The 27751-nt window shown below is 43.6% G+C and overlaps 2 protein-coding genes across 2 annotated transcripts; one reads left to right on the top strand and one right to left on the bottom strand.

Annotated features, from left to right (window-relative positions):
* Positions 1-1153: 1153 nt before the first annotated feature.
* On the top strand, positions 1154-7364 carry LOC307125809 (UDP-glucuronosyltransferase 2A3-like; the record flags this gene model as incomplete). The annotated part of the gene is made up of 6 exons (XM_079815948.1): positions 1154-1847; positions 1983-2131; positions 4584-4715; positions 5015-5102; positions 5183-5402; positions 7073-7364. The coding sequence occupies 6 exons, from the start codon at positions 1154-1156 to the stop codon at positions 7362-7364; spliced, it is 1575 nt and encodes a 524-aa protein (XP_079672074.1).
* A 3947-nt stretch (positions 7365-11311) lies between these two features.
* Positions 11312-27575, bottom strand: LOC307125806 (E3 ubiquitin-protein ligase TRIM39-like). The gene is made up of 8 exons (XM_079815945.1): positions 27287-27575; positions 23869-23945; positions 23177-23712; positions 22276-22365; positions 21924-22157; positions 21694-21832; positions 12256-12291; positions 11312-12115 (listed from the first exon to the last, which is right to left on the bottom strand). The coding sequence occupies exons 2-8, from the start codon at positions 23882-23884 to the stop codon at positions 11568-11570; spliced, it is 1599 nt and encodes a 532-aa protein (XP_079672071.1). The 5' UTR covers positions 23885-23945; positions 27287-27575; the 3' UTR covers positions 11312-11567.
* Between the last annotated feature and the right edge of the window lie 176 nt (positions 27576-27751).

The following is a 27751-nucleotide window of genomic DNA, read 5'->3' as shown; positions in this document are numbered from 1 at the left end:
ATTACAAAGCTGCTACATCACCATAGACACAAATTAGGCTGTTTAAAGTAATTTAGGGTAACTGAAAAATCTCTTCGAAGCTGAAATAGCTATTGGTTGGGTACTGGAAATTTGTACAGATGGTACATTAAAGATTCATAGAAAGTTGTATCCTGGAATATAAGAAAGCTTTGTGTTTTTGGAGGTAAATGATTAATGCATGTGGTTTACTCCAGCGTTACAAATGTCATAAATTTGACCAAATTGTTATGATGCATTGTGTAATTCTTATGTCTTATCCTGCCATAAGCAATTAAGGGGCCTGTGTGTAGGAGCCATATTTGTCCATTGGGTGGCACTCTGGATTAGTATATGAAGGGCACCAGAGTAATGAGACAACAGGTGTGTGTTGGTAGTGGGGAAGCACGCAGTTTTTGACTGCACTGCAGAGTAGCAGGTAAAGTGGATTATGGTCCTACAAGGTATAGACTTGATATTTGTACAGTGAGCTTAAATGAATGACACCACAGGAAGCTAAGTGGAAGCAAAGTCTATTCATTGGAGCACAATAAAGAAAGACATTGTTTGCATTTTACAGTACATCCGTCTGCATGTTCTGTTTATACACGTCCGATACTTGCTCACTCCTATTACCAACGACAACGGCTTAGTGAAAAGCTGTTACAAACCTCTTAACTTAATGTATGCAATTATAATTTGCTAAATCCATACATGCCACGTCTAAACAGCCTATGTGTAAATCCAAAAATGGATTTTATTGATACAGACTTCCTTTTATTGGCATTAATAGCCATACATTGTGTCTTTGTATTCTGACTGAATTTGACTAAATTTAAGAGGACAGATTTTTCTCAGTGTTATTTCAGAGTTTGGATCTTCTCTCAACTGAGAGAGCACATGCTGCATTTTATTCTATTACAATGACTATTTAATATTACCTCTAAACTTTGACTAGGCTAGACATGTTGCATATTAATTGTTCTAAGTACATGCAGGATTTGATCTCAGGGTACGCACAGAACTAGGACACTCATTTGAACCTGGTTTTAAACATTAACTATCTGTAATGTCCTGTTGTGCACACAGCCTGTTGTATTTAAGTCATCGTTCCCCAGATCACACTGCACTTATCCAAAGGCACAAACACTTCAGCATGATTTCTGGGACTATATTTGTGCTCGTTCTGCTGTGTGGAGTAGAGGCTGGCAGGGTTTTGGTGTTGCCAGGCGAGTACAGCCACTGGCTCAACATGCGTTCAATCGTAGACGCGTTAGTTGAGAAGAACCACAGCGTGACGGTTCTGGTCAGTTCTTCATCGCCTACTGTACAGTACACACAGAAGGAGCGGTTCAACTATAAAGTGTTTACAGTCAACATGACGAAAGAAGAAGCCAGTGCTATATGGAGTGACTGGAGTCATCTTTGGATGAATGACAAAGTCACCACATACGAGAGAGTCTTCATGATCAGGCGACTGATGTCAAACCTCATGGAGCTTGCTGCTGATACATGCAAGGGAATGTTTTACAATGAGGATCTTTTGCGCACACTTCGGGAATCTCATTATGATGTGCTTTTATCTGATTCAATAATGCCATGCCCTGACTTGATGGCAGAGACGCTGAAGATCCCGCACGTCCTCTCAACCATCTCAACGTTCGGATATAATTTAGAGCGGTTTTGTGGTCAGCTCCCCACACCACCATCCTATGTTCCTGCGGCCGCTGTGCAGGGTCACCTCACTGACCGTATGAGCTTCATAGAGAGAGTTGAAAACATGCTCCTTTACATCATGTCTTCAACCATACTTAGTTTACCTTTTAACCAGCTTTACACTGAATTAAAGGGTAATTATGACTTTTGTTTTATTTTGGCCAACTTTTATGCATTAATTGTACAGTAGGCTAGTCTTCCAGATATTGTTAAACCTTGTGACTTGCCCTACTGTGCATCAACTGTGTAGAATTCTCCATATGTCACAGGCAAACCTACAACAAAGTGTGAGACCATGGGAAAAGCTGACATCTGGTTGATTAAAACTTACTGGGATTTTGAGTATCCACGTCCACTCCTGCCTAATTTTAAATTTGTTGGAGGACTGCACTGCAAACCTGCCAAGCCTCTGTCAAAGGTAATGACTTTGCTTTGCCGTATTATTTTGAAATATCTGCTATTCTGAAATACTTAATGCCTTTACAATTTTTTGCATTATGCATCATTTGTAAAGTAAGGAATCCTCACTTGAATAGATCAAGCAACTGTAACATATTTCCACTGAAGGTTAGATGAACCCAAGTGCAGTTTATTTACATGAGGTGCATGAACAGATACAAAACAGACGATGACTTGAAACAGACTTGAGGAAGTTCAAGGGACCATGGCGGCATAGGCAGTTCAGGAAGCCATGATGGTGCAGGAAGTTGAAGTGACCATGGCGGTGCAGGAAGTTCAAGGGGCCAGAGAGGCACGGCCTCCATGGCCTTAGCCAGGTACCTACTGCCTTCCTACTGAAATTTTCTTGGGTGGCGCTATGGGGTCATCGGCTGGAGCCATCTCTGGACGCTGATCAGGGGCTGGAGCCGCCTCTGGACGCTGATCAGGGGCTGGAGCCATTGCTGGACTCTGGACGTGGACAGGAGAAGTCGCTTGGCTCTGGACTTGGACAGGAGACGTCGCTTGGCTCTGGACGTGGACAGGAGAAGTCGCTTGGCTCTGGACTTGGACAGGAGACGTCGCTTGGCTCTGGACGTGGACAGGAGATGCCGCTTGGCTCTGGACGTGGAGGAAATCAGACGTGGCAGGCATGACGTGAACAAATCCAGACATAACAGTGGGGGCATGGAGGCACTCTGGTGTGGTGGGTACTGTGGAATTGCGGGGCTTCTCCTCCGCCATTCCCACAGCAAATGCAGAGCCACTCAGCAGAAGGGCATGGTCAATGTATTGGGCCTGGTAGTCCCCAGAGCGCAAGGGCTCGTTTAACCCATTTCTAAAAATGTCCTTTAGTGCCACATCATTAAAACCCACGAGATGAAAAAGTTCACAGAAATCTGCCACATATTCTTCTATAGGACGTTGGCCTTGACAGAGGTGCATGAGACAACAAACTGCTGGGTTCATTTTGTTAGGTATTCTGTAACAAAATCCACTGAAGGCAAGTGTAGATGAACCCAAGTGCAGTATATTAACATGAGGTGCGTGAACAGATACAAAACAGACGGTGACGTGGACCTTGACTGACTTGGACCCTGACTGACTTACTTGGACCCTGACTGACTGACTTGGACACTGACTGACTGACTTGGACCCTGACTGACTGACTTGGACCCTGACTGACTGACTTCGACACTGACTTGGACCCTGACTGACTTGGACCCTGACTCACTTGGAGCCTGACTGACTGACTTGGACCCTGACTGACTGACTTGGACCCTGACTGACTGACTTGGACCCTGACTGACTGACTGACTTGGACCCTGACACTGACTTGGACCCTGACTGACTGACTTTGACACTGACTTGGACCCTGACTGACTTGGAACCTGACTGACTTGGACCCTGACTGACTGACTTGGACCCTGACTGACTTGGACCCTGACTGACTTGGACCCTGACTGACTTGGACCCTGACTGACTGACTGACTGACTTCGACACTGACTTGAACCCTGACTGACTGATTTGGACCCTGACTGACTGACTTGGACCCTGACTGACTGATGTGGACCCTGACTGACTGACTTGGACCCTGACTGACTGACTTGGACCCTGACTGACTCACTTGGACCCTGACTGACTCACTTGGACCCTGACTGACTGACTTGGACCCTGACTGACTGATTTGGACCCTGACTGACTGATTTGGACCCTGACTGACTGACTGACTTGGACCCTGACTGACTGACTTGGACCCTTGGACCCTGACTGACTGATTTGGACCCTGACTGACTGACTTGGACCCTTGGACGCTGACTGACTGATTTGGACCCTGACTGACTGACTTGGACCCTTGGACCCTGACTGACTGACTTGGACCCTGACTGACTGATTTGGACCCTGACTGACATGACTTGGACCCTGACTGACTGACTTGGACCCTGACTGACTGATTTGGACCCTGACTGACTGACTTGGACCCTTGGACCCTGACTGACTGACTTGGACCCTGACAGACTGATTTGGACCCTGACTGACTGACTTGGACCCTGACTGACTGACTTGGACCCTTGGACCCTGACTGACTGACTTCGACCCTGACTGACTGATTTGGACCCTGACTGACTGATTTGGACCCTGACAGACTGATTTGGACCCTGACTGACTGACTTGGACCCTGACTGACTGACTTGGACCCTTGGACCCTGACTGACTGATTTGGACCCTGACTGACTGACTTGGACCCTTGGACCCTGACTGACTGATTTGGACCCTGCCTGACTGACTTCGACCCTGACTGACTGACTTCGACCCTGACTGACTTCGACCTTGACTGACTTCATTAAGTAGTTTACATGGTGTAAATGGTGATTCAAGTCTTGTGTTCTGTTTTTGTGTTAAGGTTTGTGGTCATTTGTGTGTCTTTTAGGAACTGGAGACGTTTGTTCAGAGCTCAGGAGATCATGGCGTTGTTGTTTTCTCATTGGGTTCCATGATCAGCAACCTGACAATGGAAAGAGCAAACACTATTGCTTCTGCTCTGGGTCAGATCCCACAAAAGGTGTGCAACTTTTTTGACTCTTTATAGAAAATAGAAAAAAAGAAGAACAGGTTTACTTTAGGCTTTTATACACATATAAACTTTGATCAGCACACATGCATAGAGCACATAAAATATGGTAAACTGAAAAAAATAAAAAAAATTAAAAAAAAAGCTCAGCCGTAATTGCACATCAAGCAAGTACATTTAGGCTTATCTGGTTATCATATTTGATGTGCTCCATGTATGTGTGTTTATCAATGAATAAACACCCAAACTAAAAGTGTTCATCACCGAATGCAATATGTGTATTTTCACAGGTTGTTTGGCGTTACATTGGAAAAACACCAGAAACTCTCGCCCCAAATACAAAACTCTACGACTGGATGCCACAGAATGATTTGCTTGGTAAGGAAAGTGTTGTCATGTGTGCTCATTATACACAATAATTGGTGTCAGATAGATACTGACTTCATTTCATCCGATAGGACATCCAAAAACAAAGGCCTTCATTACCCATGGCGGGACAAATGGACTGTATGAGGCTATTTATCATGGAGTCCCAATGGTGGGTTTGCCACTGTTTGCTGACCAGCCTGATAACATGATGCACATGAAAACCAAAGGAGCTGCTGTTGTTCTTGATATCAACACAATGGAGTCCAAAGACCTGACGGATGCTCTCAAGACTGTCTTAAATAATCCCTCGTGAGTTAAGCCTTTCATAAATTTGAAATAATCCATTACCAAAGGGACCTACCAGTTATTTTCAGTAGTTTAGAAACATCTTTAAAACAGCCATTATTCACTTTAATCCTGCTATCATATGATAGAAAAACGCTTGTCAAAACAAAGCTTGTCAATATACACTATATTCCCAAAAGTTTTGGGATGCCTGCCTTTACATGCACATGAACTTTAATGACATCCCATTCTTAATCCGTTCGGTTTAATATGGAGTCGGCCCACCCTTTGCAGCTCTAACAGCTTCAGCTCTTCTGGGAAGGCTTTCCACAAGGTTTAGGAGTGTGTTTATGGGGATTCTTCTAGAAGCGCATTTGTGAGGTCAGGCACTGATGTTGGACGAGAAGGCCTGGCTCTCAGTCTCCGCTCTAATTCATCCCAAAGGTGTTCTATCGGGTTGAGGTCAGGACTCTGTGCAGGCCAGTCAAGTTCCTCCACACCAAACTCGCTCATCCATGTCTTTATGGAGCGACGCTTTGTGCACTGGAGCGCAGTCATGTTGGGACAGGAAGGGGCCGTCCCCAAACTGTTGCCACAAAGTTGGGAGCATGAAATTGTCCAAAATGTCTTGGTATGCTGAAGCATTAAGAGTTCCTTTCACTGGAACTAAGGGGCCAAGCCCAACCCCTGAAAAACAACCCCACACCATAATCCCTCCCTCCACCAAACTTTACACTTGGCACAATGCAGTCAGGCAAGTCCCGTTCTCCTGACAACCACCAAACCCAGACTCGTCCATGGGATTGCCAGACAGAGAAGCGTGATTGGTCACTCCAGAGAACACGTCTCCAGTGCTCTAGAGTCCAGTGGCGGCGTGCTTTACCCCAGGGATTTTCAAACCTGTCCTGGAGGACCCCCAGCACTGCACATTTTGTATGTCTCCCTCATTTAACACACATTCAACTCATGAGCTTATTATTCGAGACTGCAAGACCTGAAGTGGGAGTGTCAAATATGGGAGACATACAAAATGTGCAGGGCTGGGGGTCCTCCAGGACAGGTTTGAAAACCACTGCTTTACAACATCCCATTTACTGCATCCCACGCGTTGCATTGCACTTGGTGATGTAAGGCTTGGATGATCTGCTCGGCCATGGAAACCCATTCCATGAAGCTCTACACACTGTTCTTGAGCTCATCTGAAGGACACAGAAGTTTGGAGGTCTGGAGCTCTTGACTCTGCAGAAAGTTGGCAACTTCTGTGACCCTCAGCATGCGCTGACCCCGCTCTGTGACCCTCAGCATGTGCTGACCCTGCTCTGCTTCCCACTTCGTGGCTGAGTTGCTGTTGTTCCCAATCGCTTCCACTTTGTTATAATACCACTAACAGTTGAGCATGGAATATTTAGTAGTGAGGAAATTTCTTGAATGGACTTATTGCACAGGTGGCAACTGATCACAGTACCACGCTTGAGTTCTCTGAGCTCCTGAGAGCGGCCCATTCTCTCACTAATGTGTGTAGAAGCGTCTGCAGGCCTAGAGCTTGATTTATACACCTGTGGCCATGAAGTGATTGAACACCTGAACTCAATGATTTGGAGGGGCGTCCCAATACTTTTGGCAATATAGAAACTTTTGTACTTTTCTAGAGCTTGTCTTGTGTTAAGCAGTGCTTCGATTTCTTCTCTAATCAGGTACAAAGAAAGCATCATGAGACTGTCCAGAATCCACCATGATCAGCCGATGAAGCCTCTGGACCAGGCAGTTTTCTGGATCGAATTTGTGATGCGGAATAAAGGAGCTAAACATCTACGAGTTCAGGCACATGACCTGAGCTGGTATCAGTACCACTGCCTGGACGTAATGGCCTTTTTACTCTCAGTTGTTGCACTGATCACATTCCTCTTCATTAAAACATGCAGTTTCTTCTTCCGTAAATGTTTCAGAAAGACTCGTCCTGATGCACAAAAGAATAAAAAAGAGTGAATGCATAGTAGCTTTTCCCTCAGCAATTTTCTACAGAGATCCGGTATGCGTGTCCTCCTCATTTCTTAATGAAGCAAATACATGTGAATGTTCATGGCAAGTAAAAAAAATCTTACATAGGAAAAGCAGAGTGGAAAATCAAGTAATATGTATTGCATTTCATAATCATTCATATATATATATATATATATATATATATATATATATATATATATATATATATATATATATATATATATATATATATATATATATATATATATATATATATATACATACATACTTACATACATACATACATACATACATACATACGTCCCACTGTGTGTCTCACACACACACACACACACACACACACACATACATATATATATGAAAATGCAAATCGTCTGTATAACCTGAGTATTTCCATGACTTTGTACTGTGAACATAAAGTTTCATCTTTAAAAATCATATTTGCCTTGTTCTCCATATGTATTGTCCCCTTGATATGAAAAAAAAAATTTCCTTTGCATTCTCATTTTAAAACACCACTGCTATGGAGGATGTGCTGAGCAGCTATTTGGATTCTGAAGTCAGGGTTGTTACGCTTCTCCGGGTTTCCTGGTCGGATATCCTACTTGAGGGGTTGTTCCAGTTAAAAGTTCCTCCTCGGGCCTTTATAGGAATTTCCCACGTCCGAAGACAAATGGGACACTCTATCTTAAAAGGGAGAGAAAGATGACAGAAAGACAGAAATATGACAACTGTCATGTCATCTGGTTATGGTAGCTATTGAGGTGTTGCTCATCTTAACTGCAATTAGAGTCTTACTATCTATTATCTAATAATAAATATGAACTAAAATGCGCTACATAAAATATCACTACTGGCTAGATTGATAGAGGTCAACTAATGCGTTAAAATGTCAAAAGAAAAAAATGCAGTCATTTTATCAACTTACCAGTGACAGTGAATGGGGTTCAATGCTGTTCAGTTCAGCATTAACATGCGTTACTACACACAGCATTTGATCACTGGGTTTACAAGAGATCATTTCACTTTTAAGAAGTGTTCAAAATGGAAAACCAATCAGATATCAGTTTTACTCATTTATCACACTGATTTGAATAGGATACTCCTGTACCATATTGATCTAAAAATACAAAGAGAAAGAAAATATATTCCATTACTTGTCATCAACAACATGAAGTGCATTAAATATTATGTCAGGGTTGTTATTTACCTGCCTTTAAAGTGTGATGATAAGCTTGCTTTAAAGCCGATACTGGACTGTTTGGATTAACTAAAATTCTGGCTCGCTAGTCATTTCTTGAGTCTCAATGAGAGCAAGACCGAAATTATCTTGTTTTGATCTTCATGCGCTGTTAATACAGTAGGGTAGAGTAGGGGAAACTCCTTAAGGACTGTGCAACTTTTTCTGTGAAACAAAAGTTAAATGTGTCTAGAATAGTTATCTGAGTTTTCAGTGACAATGACATAAATTATATGAGTTTTCATGTTGATAGATTTTAAACAAAAAATTAAATTTGTACCAAGTTTTACCCCACAGAACTAGACTTAAAAACAGGGGTGATCGTGCTTTTGCGGTCATCGGCCTTAAAGGGTTAGTTCACCCAAAAATGAAAATTCTGTCATTAATGACTCACCCTCATGTCGTTCGACACCCGTAAGACCTCCGTTCATCTTCAGAACACAAATGAAGATATTTTAGTTGAAATCTGATGGCTCTGAAAGGCCTCCATTGGCTCAATGGCGCTTTACACTCTCAAGACCCTTAAAAGGCACTAAAGACGTCGTTACAAAGTCCATCTCACTACAGTGGTTCTACAATAACTTTATGAATCGGCGACAATAGTTTTTGTGCGCAAAAAAACCTAAATAACGACTTACATAGTGATGACGATTTCAAAACACGGCCTCATGAAGCTTCGAAGCGTTATGAATCAGCGAGTCGAATCAGCAGTTTGAATCGCCAAATTTCAGCAGTTTGACACGCGATCCGAATCATGAATCGACTCACTGATTCATAACGCTTCGAAGCTTCATGATGCCGTGTTTTGAAATCGTCATCACTATGTAAGTCGTTATTTAGGTTTTTTTGCGCACAAAAACTATTCTCGCCGATTCATAAAGTTATTTTAGAACCACTGTAGTGAGATGGACTTTGTAACGACGTCTTTAGTGCCTTTGCACACTTATGGGTGGGGGTGTTACGTCTGTGACTATCTTTGGATGGGCGTGTGTTTTTTTTTTTTCCCCTCTCTCCTTATTGCTTTCGCAGTCTCTCCTCCTATCCTTCTTTTCATAGGTCCTTCTGCCCAAATTGGACGTGCCGTCAGAGCGCGGTGGTTGGTTACGAGCAGCGCGGCGTTCTTTGAAAAGAGGAGCGGAAGCGTGTCTTCGGGAGAGAGCCAGAGACTGATTGTGTTTTTAGTCCTGTGTAACATTGTGAAAACTGTGCCGGTGAACGGCGATTGCTGAGTGAGCCATTGGTGTTTTTTTTTCCTTTTCTTTTGTATTTACTCCCTCTCATTGTTATTATTTTTTTCTGTGGTTAATGGCGTGTGTGCCACCCGTTACATCCATCATTTGTTATTTATGTATGCTGTAGGGGCTAGGTGCCTTTTTTTCTTTAAGATCCTTTTCTCCTGTTTATGTTTAGTTAAGGAGTTAGGGAAGACATTGTACTTTTCTTTTGTTCCATTTTCTTTTGACAGGAAATTTAGTTTTTCTTGGGGATGAGTTAGTTGAATTTTTGTTTGTTATTTTGGCCTAGCCTAGCCCTGAAGTTCCCCGCGTTCTAACTTATTTTGTTCCCTTTTGTGACTTCTGGTGACGCTCACCTCCTTTAAACTTCACAACCAAGAATAAAAAAAAAAGGAACCTGAGAAAGTTCCTCTTAAACGTAAACCTGCCTTGCCTGTTGTTTTTATGTTCACCCCTGCACCCCTGAGGGGTCGTAACAAGTGCCATTGAGCCAATGGAGGCCTTTCAGAGCCATCAGATTTCAACTAAAATATCTTCAATTGTGTCTGAAGATGAACGGAGGTCTGACGGGTGTCGAACGACATGAGGGTGAGGAATTAATGACAGAATTTACATTTTTGGGTGAACTAACCCTTTAAGTTATGGAATAGCCTACCATCTTATATCAGATACGCCCAAACTTTGTCAATTGTCATATCCACTTTGAAAACGTAACTGTTCTCAATTGCTTTCAATATTGCTTGATTTTTTTTTTTTTTTTATGTTTTATGGTTTTTCATTTTATTATCGTTTATTTGCTTTAATGTTTTGTGTTTCTATTCTATTGTTTGTTTCTTTGGTTTTTGTAAAGCACTTTGGTCAACACCAGTTATTTTTATCAGTAAAGCTATTAAGTAATTAAATGATAAAAAATGTAAATTAAAATATTTTTTTAAATAAAACAATCAAAATAAAACATTTACTTAAAAAAAAAAAAAAAATGTTTACCTGCATGTCGTGACCATTAACCGACATCAGAGAACCGTGAACTTCATTTTATTATTATCTATTATTTTTATTGGCTTAATATTATTATTTACCATAACTTATTAACCCCCCGGAGCCGTATGGATTACTTTTATAATGGATGGATGCACTTTTATGGTCTTTACATTTTGGGCTGCCATTCACTGCCATTATAAAGCTTGGATTAGCCAGGATATTTTTTTAATATAACTCCGATTATATTCGTCTGAAAGAAGAATGTCATATAGGCTACACCTAGGATGACTTGAGAGTGAGTAAATTATGGGATAATGTTCATTTTTGGGACTGATTTCATTAAGCAGTACCATATTTCTGTTGTTTTTTTATATGGTATCATGAAAACAGGCTATTGTGGCTTATTCGACATGGTCCAATAATAATGATATTGTTTTGTGCTACAAAAACTTTTTTTTAAAAGTCAACAAATGTCTCAATTCAGATGCTGTAATTATTTTAATGTAAATATGCAACTGCAAAATGTTACATTCAATTTCGTCTTGACATTTCATTCTAAAAGATGAAAAAATCTATTATGGAGCATTCTAAAAAAAATTTGCATTTCACATTGCAATTGTATTTTTTACACATTTAAAATATGAAATGTAAAATATGAAAAACTGACAAATTATGAAGAAAGTGATTATATAAGTAGCAACGAAATGTTTATATAATATTAAGAGTGTAAATTCATTTATTGTAATTGACAGGTGTGATGATCAGAGGGGCTGAGTTTCTACCCTTAAAGTTTAAGGATGGACTAAAGAATGGATAGAGTTTCTCAGTGAAAGACTGACCAGTGTAAGAATAGATATGAGAGCTGGACTCCACATCATAAAAGGAGACCAGACCCTCCTCATAATCCACAAACACACCGACCCGCTGCGGCTTCACTCTCACACACAGAGAGACAGAAGTGCTAGCACAGGCACTATATTGATTCCCATTCCTCAGCCATACAGTCCAGTATCCATCCTCAGGACTCAGTGTGATCTTTCCCTTCCTTTTAATGGATTCTCTGGCCACTCCTAATTCCCATTCAGTCTTTTTCTTCACCTGCACTTCAAAATAAAATCTCCCTGAGGAGAATCCCTCCTTTCCCAGGACATTTGGACAGTAGGTAAATCTCTTTGGACTGTATGGGACCCTCTGTTCAATATCTCCATCTCTCACTTGTTTTCCATCATAAGACAAGATGAGGTTTGGATGAGCTGTGTCAGGATCCAGAGTCACATCCACTGAGAACACAGACCAATACAGATATTTTTTGAAGATGATGAGACTGTTTTCAATAGTTAATCCAGTTTTTAATCAGATTACACTGCAGTGGTGGAGCTGTGAGTGTGTAAATGTAATGTAGTGCAGACACACACTGTACCTGCATACTGCTCCATCCTCTTCAGCTCTGTAGAGACTAATGACAATAAAACATCATCAGATCTTTGAGATGTTTTCATGTGTGAAATTATAGACAAGCTTTAAGGTATATTGAAAGAATTGAGTACAGTATACATTGAACAAAATTATAAACACAACACTTTTGTTTTTGCCCCCATTTTTCATGAGCTTAACTCAAAGATCTAATTCTGCGTTCACACCAAACGCTGACGCGACCGTCATAGTGACAACAGCTAATCACATTACTTGCCGCTTGGACCACAACACAACACAAAAAAGCGCCTTTTTTGACAGCTAGTCTGTGAGACTAATTTGTGTATGAAAACTGATCACTTTAATATTTGATTCCTCATTAGGCTGGGGGATATCGCCTATTTGAACCACACATGATATGATATGCTGCCTGCCATTCAATGAGAAACAGAGTACACGCGGACAGAATACAAGCATTATACATTCCAGATTCTCCAACCGTCTCTGCCACCTCCTTCCAGACCTGGGGCCTCATTTATAAACGTTGCGTACGCACAGAAGAAGGCGTACGCCACTCTCTACGCAATAATTGGTAGGCTATTTATAAAAAGCAAACTTGACGGGAAAATGTGCGGTCCTTCACGCAAGCTCTGACCCAGGCGTACGCACAAAAACGGGTGAAATGAGAAATGGCGACAACGTCGGCAGATGGAAGAAACACGTGAAAGTGTGTGAAACTGTAGACCGTTGTGTAAAAGAAATGGCTATACTGCCTCTCATAAATAACTTGAAGACTTCACAAAGCAAGTCTTACAATTAACAGCCTACACGAACACCCGATCGATCTGCAGTGTAAAACAAACAAAATCAAACGAAAATTACAACAGAAATGCAAAAAAAAAAAAAAAGTGAAATATGTTCTGCAATAATATTGGCATGTTATGCAATTCATCCTCATAAATAATATGGTAAACAGAACGAAATAATGTACAAAACAGATTTTCTCGTCAATGTGTCCGTCTGGCGGAGCAGATGCAATTAGATAGACAGATGGATAGATAGATAATTAGGGAGATATATAGATAGATAAATAGATAGATAGATGTATTAATTGTCCACTGGGGAAAGTTGTTTTCATAGTAAAAATGTATTCATCAGCTACGGAATCATGGTATTCATGGTTTTATTTTCGATAAAATAACATATGATGTCTCAACCATTCAGAAAGCTGCAAGAAATTACATTTGCACTGAACTATTTCCCATTTCCACATAGATAATAGGGATAGGGATTAATAGGGATTCCCCAATAATTGCCGGCAGTCTCTCATCAAGAGGGCTCAGCTCCGGTGTCCCCTTTCCCCACCCGTGGCAGACACACTCTGGCGATGGAGCGCTAGACGCTTTTTTGCCTCGACTTTGATGTCCGACCATTTCTTTTTTATTTCGGCCACAGTCCGAGGTTGTGAGGCTACAGCATTTACAGCGTCTGCAACCTTTTGCCACTCAAGTGCCTTTTTGGCATTAGTAATGCCCACACTGTGCCCTCCAAAAAACATTTTTCTCCTCTTTTCCACCTCGCTAACAATAACTTCTACTTCACATTGAGTGAAGTTACGTTTTTTTTATTTCCTCTCTGTATTTGCCATGATTTCGCAATCGATGAATATTAACTTGTGGGCGTTTCACGGACTATTTATGGGCAACTATGGGCGTGACATGAAGCCGCAAAAGCTGCGCTACATTTATAATTGATTGTGATTTATTAAGGGAAAACTGCGTAGGATGTGTGTGCGCACGGTTTTATAAATCCGAATATTTCTGTGCGTATGCACGTCCTATGTTTCATCCGTACGCCACTTCTGACGCAAATCCTACGCAAAGTTTTATAAATGAGGCCCCTGGTCTCTCCAGTTTGTGTCCCGGTATGTAAATAATGATTGGTAGTAAAGGACCGGGTGATTACCCAACGCAATTATTAAAATGCGCTGCACACCGCCAGGCGAAATGGGGTCTTGCGCACCCAACGCGCACGAACGTATATCCACATGACGTCATTTTTGCCGCGCGCACCCTCGCACTCTTGCGGACGCGTCGAGTATAAACAAGGCTGACGATACAGATCCACTTTCGCGGCACGACTGAAGCGTGGTGTTGTGACGCTTCCCCTCATATGTATGTTGATGGGCGTTCCTCAAGTTTACCGCTATGGGTGTGTGTTTGAGCCAGCGGGGAATCAAAAACAAAGGACCGGCGAGAGACTTCCCTCCGTCTCCATGTGCTCTACTTCTATTGGATAGTCGCGTTGCGTTCAACGGATTCATTTGCATAAAGTTGAGCTTCGGCCAGCTTTTTTGACGCGCGGCATTTGTTCAAATGCAGCGCCGCCTTCCCGTAATGCTTTGCGTGCGCGTTAAAGTCGCTTGACGTCACCCATAGGAATAAAGTGGAGTGCGGCGCGACAGAAGTGTTGCACGGACAAGTGGATCAGCACCTTGACGATACAGATCCACTTTTGCAGCACGACTGAAGCGTGGTGTTGTGACGCTTCCCCTCATGTGTATGTTGATGGGCGTTCCTCAAGTTTACCGCTATTGGCGTGCGTTTGAGCCAGCGGGGAATGAAAAACAAAGGACCGGCGAGAGACTTCCCTCCGTCTCCATGTGCTCTACTTCTATTGGATAGCTGCGTCGCGTTCAATGGATTCATTTGCATAAAGTTGAGCTTCGGCCAGCTTTTTTTACGCGCAGCATTTGTTCAGATGCAGCGCCGCCTTCCCGGAATGCTTTGCGGGCGCGTTGAAGTCGCTTGACGTCACCCATAGGAATAAAGTGGAGTGCGGCGCGACAGAAGTGTTGCACGGACAAGTGGATCAGCACCCTTAACCCGCGTATCGCGCAAGACGATCAATTCGGAAACGCGTCCATCAAGCCGCGCGAAACGCGTCCATCGCGCCGCAGGACCTCCAGACGAGCGTCAGCGCGCCTTTCAATTGACTTAACATTGAAATCACTCGCTCCTGACACTTTTCCTCCATTTTAGATCGTTCATTCACTCTTCGTTCACCGGTGTTTTAAACGAACGCGATTGGCTAGCGTCTGCTCTAGGATATTTGCATAGGGTGATCTGATTGGATGACGCCTGCGTTGGCGCTTGAAAAGTTGAGAAATCTTCAACTTTTGCCGCTTGCAACGCGAGTGAAGCGACGCAACGGAACCCACAATTCAGTTGGTCAACGCATGACGTCACCCATTCAAAGTAAACGAGAAGCGTTGACGGCGACGCCCCGTGTGAATGCGGCGTAACAGCGCGCACGGCTCCGCATCCGAAGATGAACGAGTTCTTGAGCATGACGTCTCATCACACCGGCACACAGTTTGCACATACAAATGAGGTGCTTATATTTACAAAATGAGTCTACAAAAGCAGAAATAAGCCCTTTTAAATAAAGATCCATGTTTAATAAAAAAAATAATCACGAAACTAAATGAAAAGGTTTAGTGAAATTAGGAAATATTTAAGAGATCGTTAATTTAGTTGTATACATGTGTGCATATATTTTGTTCTCATGTCACAAGTAATATCAAGGTTTACTGAGTTTTACACAATCCTTTTGTAGTGAGGTTTTTGGTGAAGTGTACTAAAATAAATATCATCACCTGAGTACACTTCTTCTCGACGCTGCGTTTCTGATGGTTTATAAAACAATTACTCCGAGTCGCCCTCTGTCGTTTCAAAGAATAGGACAACGGCGAGCGTGTCGAGTATAAACGCCTCGTCCGTTTGGGGAGGAGCGCGCGCAGTCAGCGGAGGCTCTTGCGGACGCGTCGAGTTTAAACAAGGCTTTACACGCCAGTGGTGCTTTTTGTGCATTCACGCATTTGAAACGCATTTGAAGCGAATTTGCGTCTGACGCCCGAGTTGAAAAATGTTTAGCGTCAATTTGCGTCGCGTTAACCAATCAGGAGCCTGCTCGCTGCTGTCACGTGGTAAATTGACGTGATGAGAAACCCTGCATAATTTAAAAATACTACTATTGTGTCCAGTAGCGGCTGGTCAATAGAGGGCGCTGGGGCGCCACCCCCATCAAAATTCCAGAAATATACATGTATACAAAAATGATATAAAAATTAAATAAAAATAAAAAAGTTTACTCATACGATGTGCCAGCTGTTAGTAAAAGCCTCTGCATTTGATAAAAACTGGCTTTGATGGGTTAACAGATGTTCTTCAATATGTTTCATGCGGTTTCATGGGCGAGGGACGCCGGACAAATGGATGTCTATCTGAGTACAAAAATCTACGGGCAGCATGTGACCTGAATCTGGTCTCTAATTGGTTTCTTAAAGATCCTCCTCCGGACGCAGGTCGCTGCGTCCCTGGCGAATCAGATTGGAGACATGTTATTTTATCCAATCTGATTTGTTCTCGTCACCTGTCATTCAACTTTACGTTCTTGGCCACTAAAGCGAAAGTGCGCGGGCGACACAGTCACTCCGACTCCGCCAAAACCTTATTATGATGATCACTTTCGTAGCGATGGCAGCAGTTAAACCAAATTCTTTCACAAGGCGGTCGTTGGAAGAAAAAAAAGGTTAAAGAATCCTGAACCGGACCAACGCGATTTACAAATCCAGCAGCAGGCCAGTGACAGAGGATGAAGCTGCACTCGGAGCTTCACACGCTTGTTATGAGAAACGTAGGTGGCTGGCTGGATGTGTTGTTAGCAATGCCCTTTATTGCTTTCCCTGTCTTTTATTTCTAAGTGTTGGTACTGAAGTTTTGTGGACAACAACGGGGGTAAGAGACCTCAAATATCTGACTGAAAAATGCAAACATCATGACACTACTGAGATGACTGACTTTAATCAGAGAGTCATTGAGAAATTTGCTGGCCAGAAAGAAAGGAGAGCAAAACGTATGGTCAAGTAGTCAACATGCTAGTCTGTTATTGCTGTTCTCTTTTGTTTCCTTTCCTCATTAACTTATATGTGGGAAATGAATGTGTAAAAAGATAAAGTTTTCTCTTTAATGCTTGAATTTAGTCAACATGCATCTTGATACTGCCCCCCCCCCCCCCCCCCGTCTATTAAAATAGGCACTCTCTTTATAAATAAACCACAGATTTGAGCTTGAAAGGGTACCCTAAACCAACTTTTTTTAGTTAATGATCTGTAATACTGGGGCTTTATTAATGCTGTTCATTGATTTGAGTAAATGTTTTGACATTTGAGTATAAAGTGTTTTAATTCTATAAAATATGGCGTAAAACCACCAAAGTGCTGCCCTCTTAAGGTTGAACGGTGGCTACTGCAGTTGAATTTTCCTATTGGACGTTGTGGTACATCGTGACGTAGGATGGTACCTCCAACGGCTCACTAGCCACGCCCCTGGCACGAGCTCACCACGCCCTCAGAAATGTTTCCCCCAATCACATGATGAGAACGGCTTCACTCCAGGATGAACTCTCATGTTACATGAGGTAGAAACATTATGAATGAAACTGACTTGACACTTGCTTTAACATTGTAGTGAAGGAAATACGGTTAAATAATGCAGTTGTCAGTACACGTCAGGCTTTTCTTGCGATATTATTGCCGCCCGTCATGTGTACAGTTTTCATACATGAGACGCGCTTTCAAACCCTAACACGCAAGTGGTTGCCGCGGTAACGAACAACAATACCGTAACGTGCTGGCGTATATAGTCTAACTTATTTGAGGAAATCCGTTTATAATAGGCTTTTAGGTCTGAACTTATTGGTCCTGCGCTGCTTATTGATTCAGTTAATTTGAATGAAAATACATTGTATGTATATCAGATATCTGATTTATTTTTAGTGGCATTCAGTGTAAGGATTTGACTGTTCATAGATTAGGTCAGTTCTCTTGCGCTGCTGCTTCACTAGCATCGTCAGCATGGGGAGTTAACGCAGTTTGAGCCAGCGGCTCGCATTGATAAGGCTCTGGGTCTGTGTCTATACAGTGTATACAGTGACGTAAGACATGGCTCTGTTGTGGCTCTCAGCATGTGGAAAAGCAAACGGTTCTTAGAAGGCTCCTTAGTCGAACCAACTATGAACTGGGACTAGCTCTGGCTCTGAATTAGCTCTAGCACTGCCTTGGTGGAAAAGGGGTATCTGTGACTCGCGAGTCAGACAGCTGTCAATCAATCCCTCACTGCGGGTCTCAGGTGCACGCCCTCCGCTCAGCCCCGCCCTCGGTTCATCTCCTCTGTCTCCGCTGGGCTCTGCCCACTTTTCCAGCATTTTTTAAAAAATTGCCAGTGGGTGGAGTTAAGCTCTGAGCTGGGGTTTAGTTACCCTTTAAACAACTACATTCTCACCTGAAAAAGTCTTAAAACTACATTTTGTGACACAATAGTAGTATTTTTAAATTATGTGGGGTTTCTCATCACGGCACTTTACCACGAGACAGCAGCAAGCAGGCTCCTGATTGGTTAACGCGGCGCGAATTGACGCCAAAGTTAAAAATTTTCAACTCGGGCGTCAGACGCAAACTCGCTTGAAACGCATGAATGCACAAAAAGCACCACTCGCGCATAACGCGCGTTTCGCACCAGAGGCTCAATTTGTGTCCAATTTGCGTCATTCACCCGAACTGGACACGCGAATGAGGCGGCATCGCGTCCATCGCGCCGCAAGACCTCCAGACAATCCACCCTCCTCCACTTCAGGTGAAGGTAGGAGAATGACCGCTCTGTTGCAAAGCTGGCGTCACTCGAGTCATTCTCCATCTCTTACCCCTTTTCCACCAAAGCAGAGCTAGAGCTAGATCGGAGCCAGAGCCTAGTTTCAAATCGGTTCTTTGTGTTTCCACACCCAAAGCCCCAGCTCCGAGCCAGGAAAAGTGGTTCTTAAGTAGCACCAAAACATTGCTGGGCTAGAAGTAAGAACCGATTACGTCAGTCGCTGGGGGCGGGGTCAACAAGGCCAACACAAACTTGAGATCCGCCATTGTTGAAATAGCAGCTAATGGAGATAACAGCTGCTGCTCGTTTGTAATCTCCGTCTATACAAATTACGGCGAACTGCATGAATGCGTTGGATTCGCTGTGTTTTCGTTGTGTTTTGATGCCGATGTAGGATCGTAAAGCCATGTGAATCAATAGTAACGCAACGTTTGCTTTGTTGATGGAAGGCTTGTTCGCAGCGGTGCTGTGCAGAGACCGATCGCCGTATGATAACGAGTCCAGCGAGAGCACACGACTCCTTATGCTTTTGATTCACTCATGCGTTTTTTTTTTTATATATCATACGTGGATCGGTCTGCGCAGCACCAATGCGTCTCGAACAAGCCTGGTGTGTTAGTGTTTCCCGCTGCCCAGGGTTGCCAGGTTTTCACAACAAAACCCGCCCAATTGCTTCTCAAAACAAGCCCAATCTCGTTCCGGGGGGGGATTCCCCAGTAAAAATCACATTTGGGGGTAAAATATGTGTTTTTTGGCATGGTTGCCTACTAAAAGGTTGCCTACTCGCATTCTCGGGGCTAAATATCACATAATTGGGGTCGCTTCATCCCGCGGACATGAAAAAACAGCCCGCGGCAAAACCGCGGACTTGGCAACACTGCCGCTGCCTCGCTAGCGTTGCTGAGAAAGATGAGACGTATACAGTGACGTAAGACATGGCTCTGTTGTGGCTCTCAGCATGTGGAAAAGCAAACGGTTCTTAGAAGGCTCCTTAGTCGAACCAACTATGAACTGGGACTAGCTCTGGCTCTGAATTAGCTCTAGCACTGCCTTGGTGGAAAAGGGGTATCTGTGACTCGCGAGTCAGACAGCTGTCAATCAATCCCTCACTGCGGGTCTCAGGTGCACGCCCTCCGCTCAGCCCCGCCCTCGGTTCATCTCCTCTGTCTCCGCTGGGCTCTGCCCACTTTTCCAGCATTTTTTCAAAAATTGCCAGTGGGTGGAGTTAAGCTCTGAGCTGGGGTTTAGTTACCCTTTAAACAACTACATTCTCACCTGAAAAAGTCTTAAAACTACATTTTGTGACACAATAGTAGTATTTTTAAATTATGTGGGGTTTCTCATCACGGCACTTTACCACGAGACAGCAGCAAGCAGGCTCCTGATTGGTTAACGCGGCGCGAATTGACGCCAAAGTTAAAAAATTTCAACTCGGGCGTCAGACGCGAACTCGCTTGAAACGCATGAATGCACAAAAAGCACCACTCGCGCATAACGCGCGTTTCGCACCAGAGGCTCAATTTGCGTCCAATTTGCGTCATTCACCCGAACTGGACACGCGAATGAGGCGGCATCGCGTCCATCGCGCCGCAAGACCTCAAGACGCGCGTTAACACGCCTTTCCACTGACTTAACATGGAAATCACTTGTGCCAGATGCTCTATTCGCGTTCGGTGTGAACGCAGCATAATGCTCAGTTCACACCAAACGCGAATAGAGCATCAAAATCGCGTCTACTGCGTCTAGTTGGACACTTGAACATTTTGAATCCATTTGCGCGTCCACAGCGAATTGGACGTGCTTATAAATCGAGCGTTTGAAGCAAAAAGGATGCGCGTTCAAGGCACTCCAGGAGAATTATGTCATAAAACACTCTTTGTCTCTCCTACATTATCTTCACTGCATATATATTTAATATCCTTAAAAAAAATTAAGTTATGAAACTTCTCTTTGCCCTCAGTCAAAACGATTTGGTAGACAACAAATTATAGATCCATAAGACCAAAGATTGGCCGTTAGATCCACACAAGACGAACCACTACAGGACATCAGAGCCAGCGGCAGACGGCAGAAGGACTAGCAGAGGAAAGGCTGCTCTCGCCGGGGTTAATGAGCGCTGAGCGCCCGCTGATCGCCTGGATCTCACAACCCCAAAAACGCTAGATTATTTTTTTTAAAAAAATAGGCGCTCTCTTTCGCAAATTGACGCCAAAGTTCAAATTTTTCAACTCAGGCGTCAGACGCGAATTCGCTTCAAAGGCGTGAATGCACAAAAAGCAACACTCGCGCGTAACACGCATATCGCGCAAGACGCTCAATTCGCTCTATCGCGCCGCAGGACCTCCAGACGCGTGTCAACGCGCCTTTCCATTGACTTAACATTGAAATCACTCGCTCCTGACGCTCTATTCGCGTTTGGTGTGAACGCAGCATAAGACTGTACACAAAAGGCCTATTTCTCTCAAACATTGTCTAAATCTCTGTTAGTGAGCACTTCTCCTTTGCCGAGATGATCCATCCACCTCACAGGTGTGGCATATCAAGATGCTGATTTGAGAACCACAGCCTTGCAGGGATAAAGCTTTTAGTACAATATGCATTTACTGCCTGTTTTCTGAAATTAGTGAGTGAATGCTGAAAAATGTGAGTTAATGATAAATACTTCTTTTATTTCAGTTTGGACCATATTAAAAGATGAAAAATATATCTGTATGGTGGATTTGATATTGACGTACCAGTTTGCGTTAGCTTCTCCTGTAGAGTGTCCTGCAGTTCAGTCAGAGCTCTCCTCAGAGTCTCCAGACTCTTATCAGCCTTCATACTGATCTCAGGCCAGTCCCTGGTGTTTCTAGAGCTGCTCAGGGATGAGTAAATCTACAGCAGGAGACAGGAGAAATCCTTCAGCATGGGGAGTGTTATGGTGTCATATACTGCATTATCATTGATCAGAGAGATGCTGACTGACCTGTAGGAGATGGAGGGGATCTTCAGTGTGTGAGAGCTGCTCCAGCTCAGTGTTTCTCATCTTTAGCTCAGTGATCCCCTGCTCCAGCTCTTCAATGAGCTCTTCCTCCTGTTTCTCTACTGCTTTCTGCTGCCCCTCCATCAACTCCAGCAGTTCAGTCTGACATCTCTCAATGGAGCGGATGAGATCTGCGAAGAGCTCAACATGGGCTGCTTTCTCCTTCTCTGCGTTTCTCTGCTCAACCAGGACAATCAACAAATTATTAGTAGTATCGTCTGCCTGCTGCACAGCTCATGTTACAGATGTGAATATACAGTATAGCTCCAGTAAGCAACCAACAACCACTACTGACTTTTCTGACTTCTGCTGAGTGTTTGATGTCCTGAATTTTCTTGACTCTGTCCTGGATCATCTGCTGCACATCTTGGATCATCCACTGAGTCTATAAACAGAGTTTATAGAAAATGTTATTGATGAAATAATAACATTAGGGTGAGTAAATAATAACCTAAATTAAATTCATACACTGTACAAAATGATCGTGTAAAAGGTAAAAGACTGTAAAAAAAAAAAAAAGGTTTTAACGGTAAAAGACTATAAAAATTATACGGTTAAACAGAAAGTTTCCGTACTATATATACGGTGAATAACTGTAATAGATATAACCTTACATTTAATGTAATTTTACAGTAAAATACAGTTCAATTTACATTTTTTGGAAGTGAAAAAGAAAAAGTATTTTAAAAAACATAAAATTCCCTGCGTGACACTTCACATTTGATGTATTTTCGTTGAAATAAAAAAAAAATTCTAATCAGTTATGTTCATTAGGGTTTTATGCTACAATTAATGTTGTTAAATTAATGTTTATTGCATTTTTAAAATTTCATGTGTTACCATGATGGTGTTTAGTGTTTGTGTGACACTGTGCACCTTCTATATATTAGTATTGTCCTCCTAAAAGCTTTAATTCATCATGTGACTCTCGTCTCCACTGTGATTGGTGGTTGTCAGTATACACCAAAAGTACTTAACAGATATTAGTATTTTAATAGGTTGGTAATTATAATAAATATAAATAAATATTCAGTTAATGAAATATGGTCATGTACTGTAAATCTAACTTAAATCTGTAAAACCTAAAATGTTGCTTCCGTATTTTTTACGGTAAAGTTCTGGCAACCACTGTAAATTTTACGGGGATATTTTTTACAGTGTAGGTGAAACGTTTTAATGTTGACCTTAGTACTCACGTCTTCTAAAGAAACAGTGTTGTGGTTCTTGTGATCTCCTTCGGTGCAGAACTGACACACGATTGTCTGATCATCTCTACAGAACCGCTCCAGAGGTTTGTCGTGTTTCTGACAGATATAATCCTCCAGATTACTCACAGGATTGATCAGTTTGTGTTTCTTTAAACCTGCCACTCTCAAATGACGCTCCAGGTGAGTTTCACAGTAAGAGCTCTGACACACCAGACATGACTTCAGGGCTTTCAGCTTTCTTTCCTCACAGATGTCACACAGAACTTCCGTTCTTTTCTCAGGACTTTTCCTTTTATAGTGATCTACGATCTCTCGGAGTGTGGTATTAATCTTGAGATCGGGTCTCTGCTTGAATGTTTCTTTACAAAATGGACAGTTGCAGGTCTGGCTGTTGTCCCAGCACTTATTCAGACAGGTCTTGCAGAAGTTGTGTCCACATGGAGTGCTGACTGGATCAGTGAACACGTCCAGACATATAGAGCACTGAAGCTCCTCAGTCAGCGGGCCGCTGGAGGAAGACATCACTGTAAAGAGAAATGATGAAGATAAATCATCTGCACTAGTGTAAAATTCTCTTGTTGAGAGAATGTCCAATGTACACTGTACAATGTATAGTGCGGAGCTTACAGTAAACCTAGACAACGGGTGTCAATGAGAGAAAACATACGATTTTCACTCACATAGAGGATTATCCATATTCCGTCTCCTGGTTTTTCGTCTTTTCTCTGATGTTGAGGATGATGTCCGCACTTGATGTCTTTTTAAGGAGAAAAACAAAACAATCTGAACTAGGAACTGCTGTTTATATTACAGGGGTGGTTGATTGCCCCTTTTTACAAGATGTAAAATAAGTCTCTGACGTCCCCAGAGTGTGTATGGGAAGTTTTAGCTCAAAATACCCCACAGATCATTTTTAGAGCATGTTAAAATTGTCACTTTGAGAGTGAGCAAAAACGTGCTGTTTTTGTGTGTGTCCCTTTAAATGTAAATGAGCTGCTGCTCATGGGGCGGAGCTTCAAGAACTCCAGTTAGCAGCTCTGATAACCTCATGAAGACAGGCAATTTTCAGACTTAAAAAATTCAGACTTTTATGTTCAAATCAAGCCTGCCGCACTTGTGTTAAAAACTGAAGCCAAAACGTCTCGATCGCCCCCAAGTGGTTTGTCCCAGTATAGCTCATAACCCGCCTCTCCGTGTATTCTAATGGACCCGAGACAAACTAAACAATCAAATTGCTGCAATTTTAGGCAGTTTTTATCACAATGATTTCATTTCAAGTGTTCGTTTTTTAAATAAGTTTAGTTTTAGTTAGTTATTTGATGCTATAAAAGGTCATGATTGACAGCTGAGATTGACGGCTTCTTTGAGTGAAGTTGTCACTGAGGCACTAACTGATTTTTTTCGGGATTTTCGGGAGGACATTGGCGCTTTAGCTTTAATTTCTACATTTCCATAATTGTTTATTTCACACCTACATAATGAATTGTTCTGCATCTGCGAGAGTGTGGGCAGGCTTTTGATATTGCACCTCTACTTCCTGCTCTCTACTGCGCAGACTCCGGTCCTGCGTTTACTACTGCGCAGATTCCGGTCCTGCGTTTACTACTGCACTGACTCCGGTCCCGCGTTTACTACTGCGCAGACTCCGGTCCCGCGTTTACTACTGCACAGACTCCGGTCCTGCGTTTACTACTGCACAGACTCCGGTCCTGCGTTTACTACTGCACAGACTCCGGTCCTGCGTTTACTACTGCACAGACTCCGGTCCTGCGTTTACTACTGCACAGACTCCGGTCCCGTGTTTACTACTGCGCAGACTCCGGTCCTGCGTTTACTACTGCACAGACTCCGGTCCTGCGTTTACTACTGCGCAGACTCCGGTCCTGCGTTTACTACTGCACAGACTCCGGTCCTGCGTTTACTACTGCGCAGACTCCGGTCCTGCGTTTACTACTGCACAGACTCCGGTCCCGCGTTTACTACTGCGCAGACTCCGGTCCCGCGTTTACTACTGCACAGACTCCGGTCCTGCGTTTACTACTGTGCAGACTCCGGTCCCGCGTTTACTACTGCGCAGACTCCGGTCCTGCGTTTACTACTGCGCAGACTCCGGTCCCGCGTATACTACTGCGCAGACTCCGGTCCTGCGTTTACTACTGCACAGACTCCGGTCCTGCGTTTACTACTGCACAGACTCCGGTCCCGCGTATACTACTGCACAGACTCCGGTCCCGTGTTTACTACTGCGCAGACTCCGGTCCCGCGTTTACTACTGCGCAGACTCCGGTCCCGCGTTTACTACTGCGCAGACTCCGGTCCTGCGTTTACTACTGCGCAGACTCCGGTCCTGCGTTTACTACTGCGCAGACTCCGGTCCTGCGTTTACTACTGCGCAGACTCCGGTCCCGCGTTTACTACTGCGCAGACTCCGGTCCCGCGTTTACTACTGCGCAGACTCCGGTCCCGCGTTTACTACTGCGCAGACTCCGGTCCTGCGTTTACTACTGCGCAGACTCCGGTCCTGCGTTTACTACTGCGCAGACTCCAGTCCTGCGTTTACTACTGCACAGACTCCGGTCCTGCGTTTACTACTGCACAGACTCCGGTCCCGCGTTTACTGCTGCACAGACTCCGGTCCCGCGTTTACTACTGCACAGACTCAGGTCCTGCGTTTACTACTGCACAGACTCCGGTCCTGCGTTTACTACTGCACAGACTCCGGTCCCGCGTTTACTACTGCACAGACTCCGGTCCCGCGTTTACTACTGCACAGACTCCGGTCCCGCGTTTACTACTGCACAGACTCCGGTCCCGCGTTTACTACTGCACAGACTCCGGTCCCGCGTTTACTACTGCACAGACTCCGGTCCTGCGTTTACTACTGCACAGACTCCGGTCCCGCGTTTACTGCTGCACAGACTCCGGTCCCGCATTTACTACTGCACAGACTCCGGTCCCGCGTTTACTACTGCACAGACTCCGGTCCCGCGTTTACTACTGCACAGACTCCGGTCCTGCGTTTACTACTGCACAGACTCCGGTCCCGCGTTTACTGCTGCACAGACTCCGGTCCCGCATTTACTACTGCACAGACTCCGGTCCCGCAATTACTACTGCGCAGACTCCGGTCCCGCGTTTACTACTGCGCAGACTCCGGACCCGTGTTTACTACTGCGCAGACTCCGGTCACGCATTTACTACTGCGCAGACTCCGGACCTGTGTTTACTACTGCGCAGACTCCGGTCCTGTGTTTACTACTGCGCAGACTCCGGTCACGCATTTACTACTGCGCAGACTCCGGACCCGTGTTTACTACTGCGCAGACTCCGGTCGCGCATTTACTACTGCGCAGACTCCGGTCCCGTGTTTACTACTGCGCAGACTCCGGTCCCGTGTTTACTACTGCGCAGACTCCGGTCCCGCGTTTACTACTGCGCAGACTCCGGTCCTGCGTTTACTATTGCGCAGACTCCGGTCCCGCGTTTACTACTGCGCAGACTCCGGTCCTGCGTTTACTACTGCGCAGACTCCGGTCCCGCGTTTACTATTGCGCAGACTCCGGTCCTGCGTTTACTACTGCGCAGACTCCGGTCCTGTGTTTACTACTGCGCAGACTCCGGTCCTGTGTTTTCTACTGCGCAGACTCCGGTCCCGGTCACTAAAGTTATTAAAAACTGTTATTAAAAAGTGAAATCATAATCAACCTCCCCCTTAAAGGAAAGGTACAGATAACTTATGCCCTCAAAATTAACAGATATTGTATGACCAAGTTTTAATCTTGTTTTATGTGATTTTCAGCTGCAGTTTAGCAGGTTTGTGTTCAGTCTTTCGGCAGGTCATTTACTTCCTGTTTCTCTAGTCTTTATGTTGTGTGACAAATGGCAGAAACACCAAACTGCTTTGCAACCAATTCAATTACACACTTTTAATACAATTCTGATACAATTTCAGAGCAGTAAACAACTAAAGTAGTTGAGTATTTGATGCTTAAACCTGGTTCTGTTCAACTTATCCCAGTTTGACATAAACCTACTAAACCAGAGCCCTTCCATTAAAAACATGTTCAGCACAATCTCTCTTGTATTTCTATCACTTACCTGTGAGGATCAGATGTGTCCACAAGGCTCTTTGAACGGCTCAATGAATATTCTGTTGTTTAAAGAGGTTGAACGTTTCAGGCGTCCATGTTGTTGTTGATCAAGTTAGTTTCGCTTTCTCTGAATCTCTCTCTGAATGTCAGCTCATTTACATTTGTCCATGTATGCGTCAATATTTGGTCTGTCTGTTGGGACTTGCTACTGCCAATAGACACGCTGCTGTCAGCAAGACATGTATGAAGGTAAAATGATGCCATACACTTATTCTTCAAAAAAGATTTGTGAAAGTGTAGGGCAGAGCGGGGCACAAAAAAATCTTTGGAAGAGTAGGCGGGGCATGTTGTCACAATGAATTGCGCTATTATATACTATACTTTTATGAATTCTTTTGAGAAACCATGAGAAAAAAGGTGAATAATGACTGAGAGTCAATGTTCAGAAATTATTCATTATTATGATGTTTTG

Source organism: Gobio gobio, assembly GCF_949357685.1.
Source record: "Gobio gobio genome assembly, chromosome: 4".
NCBI lineage: Eukaryota > Metazoa > Chordata > Actinopteri > Cypriniformes > Gobionidae > Gobio > Gobio gobio.
This window is presented reverse-complemented; position numbering and strand designations above follow the sequence as displayed.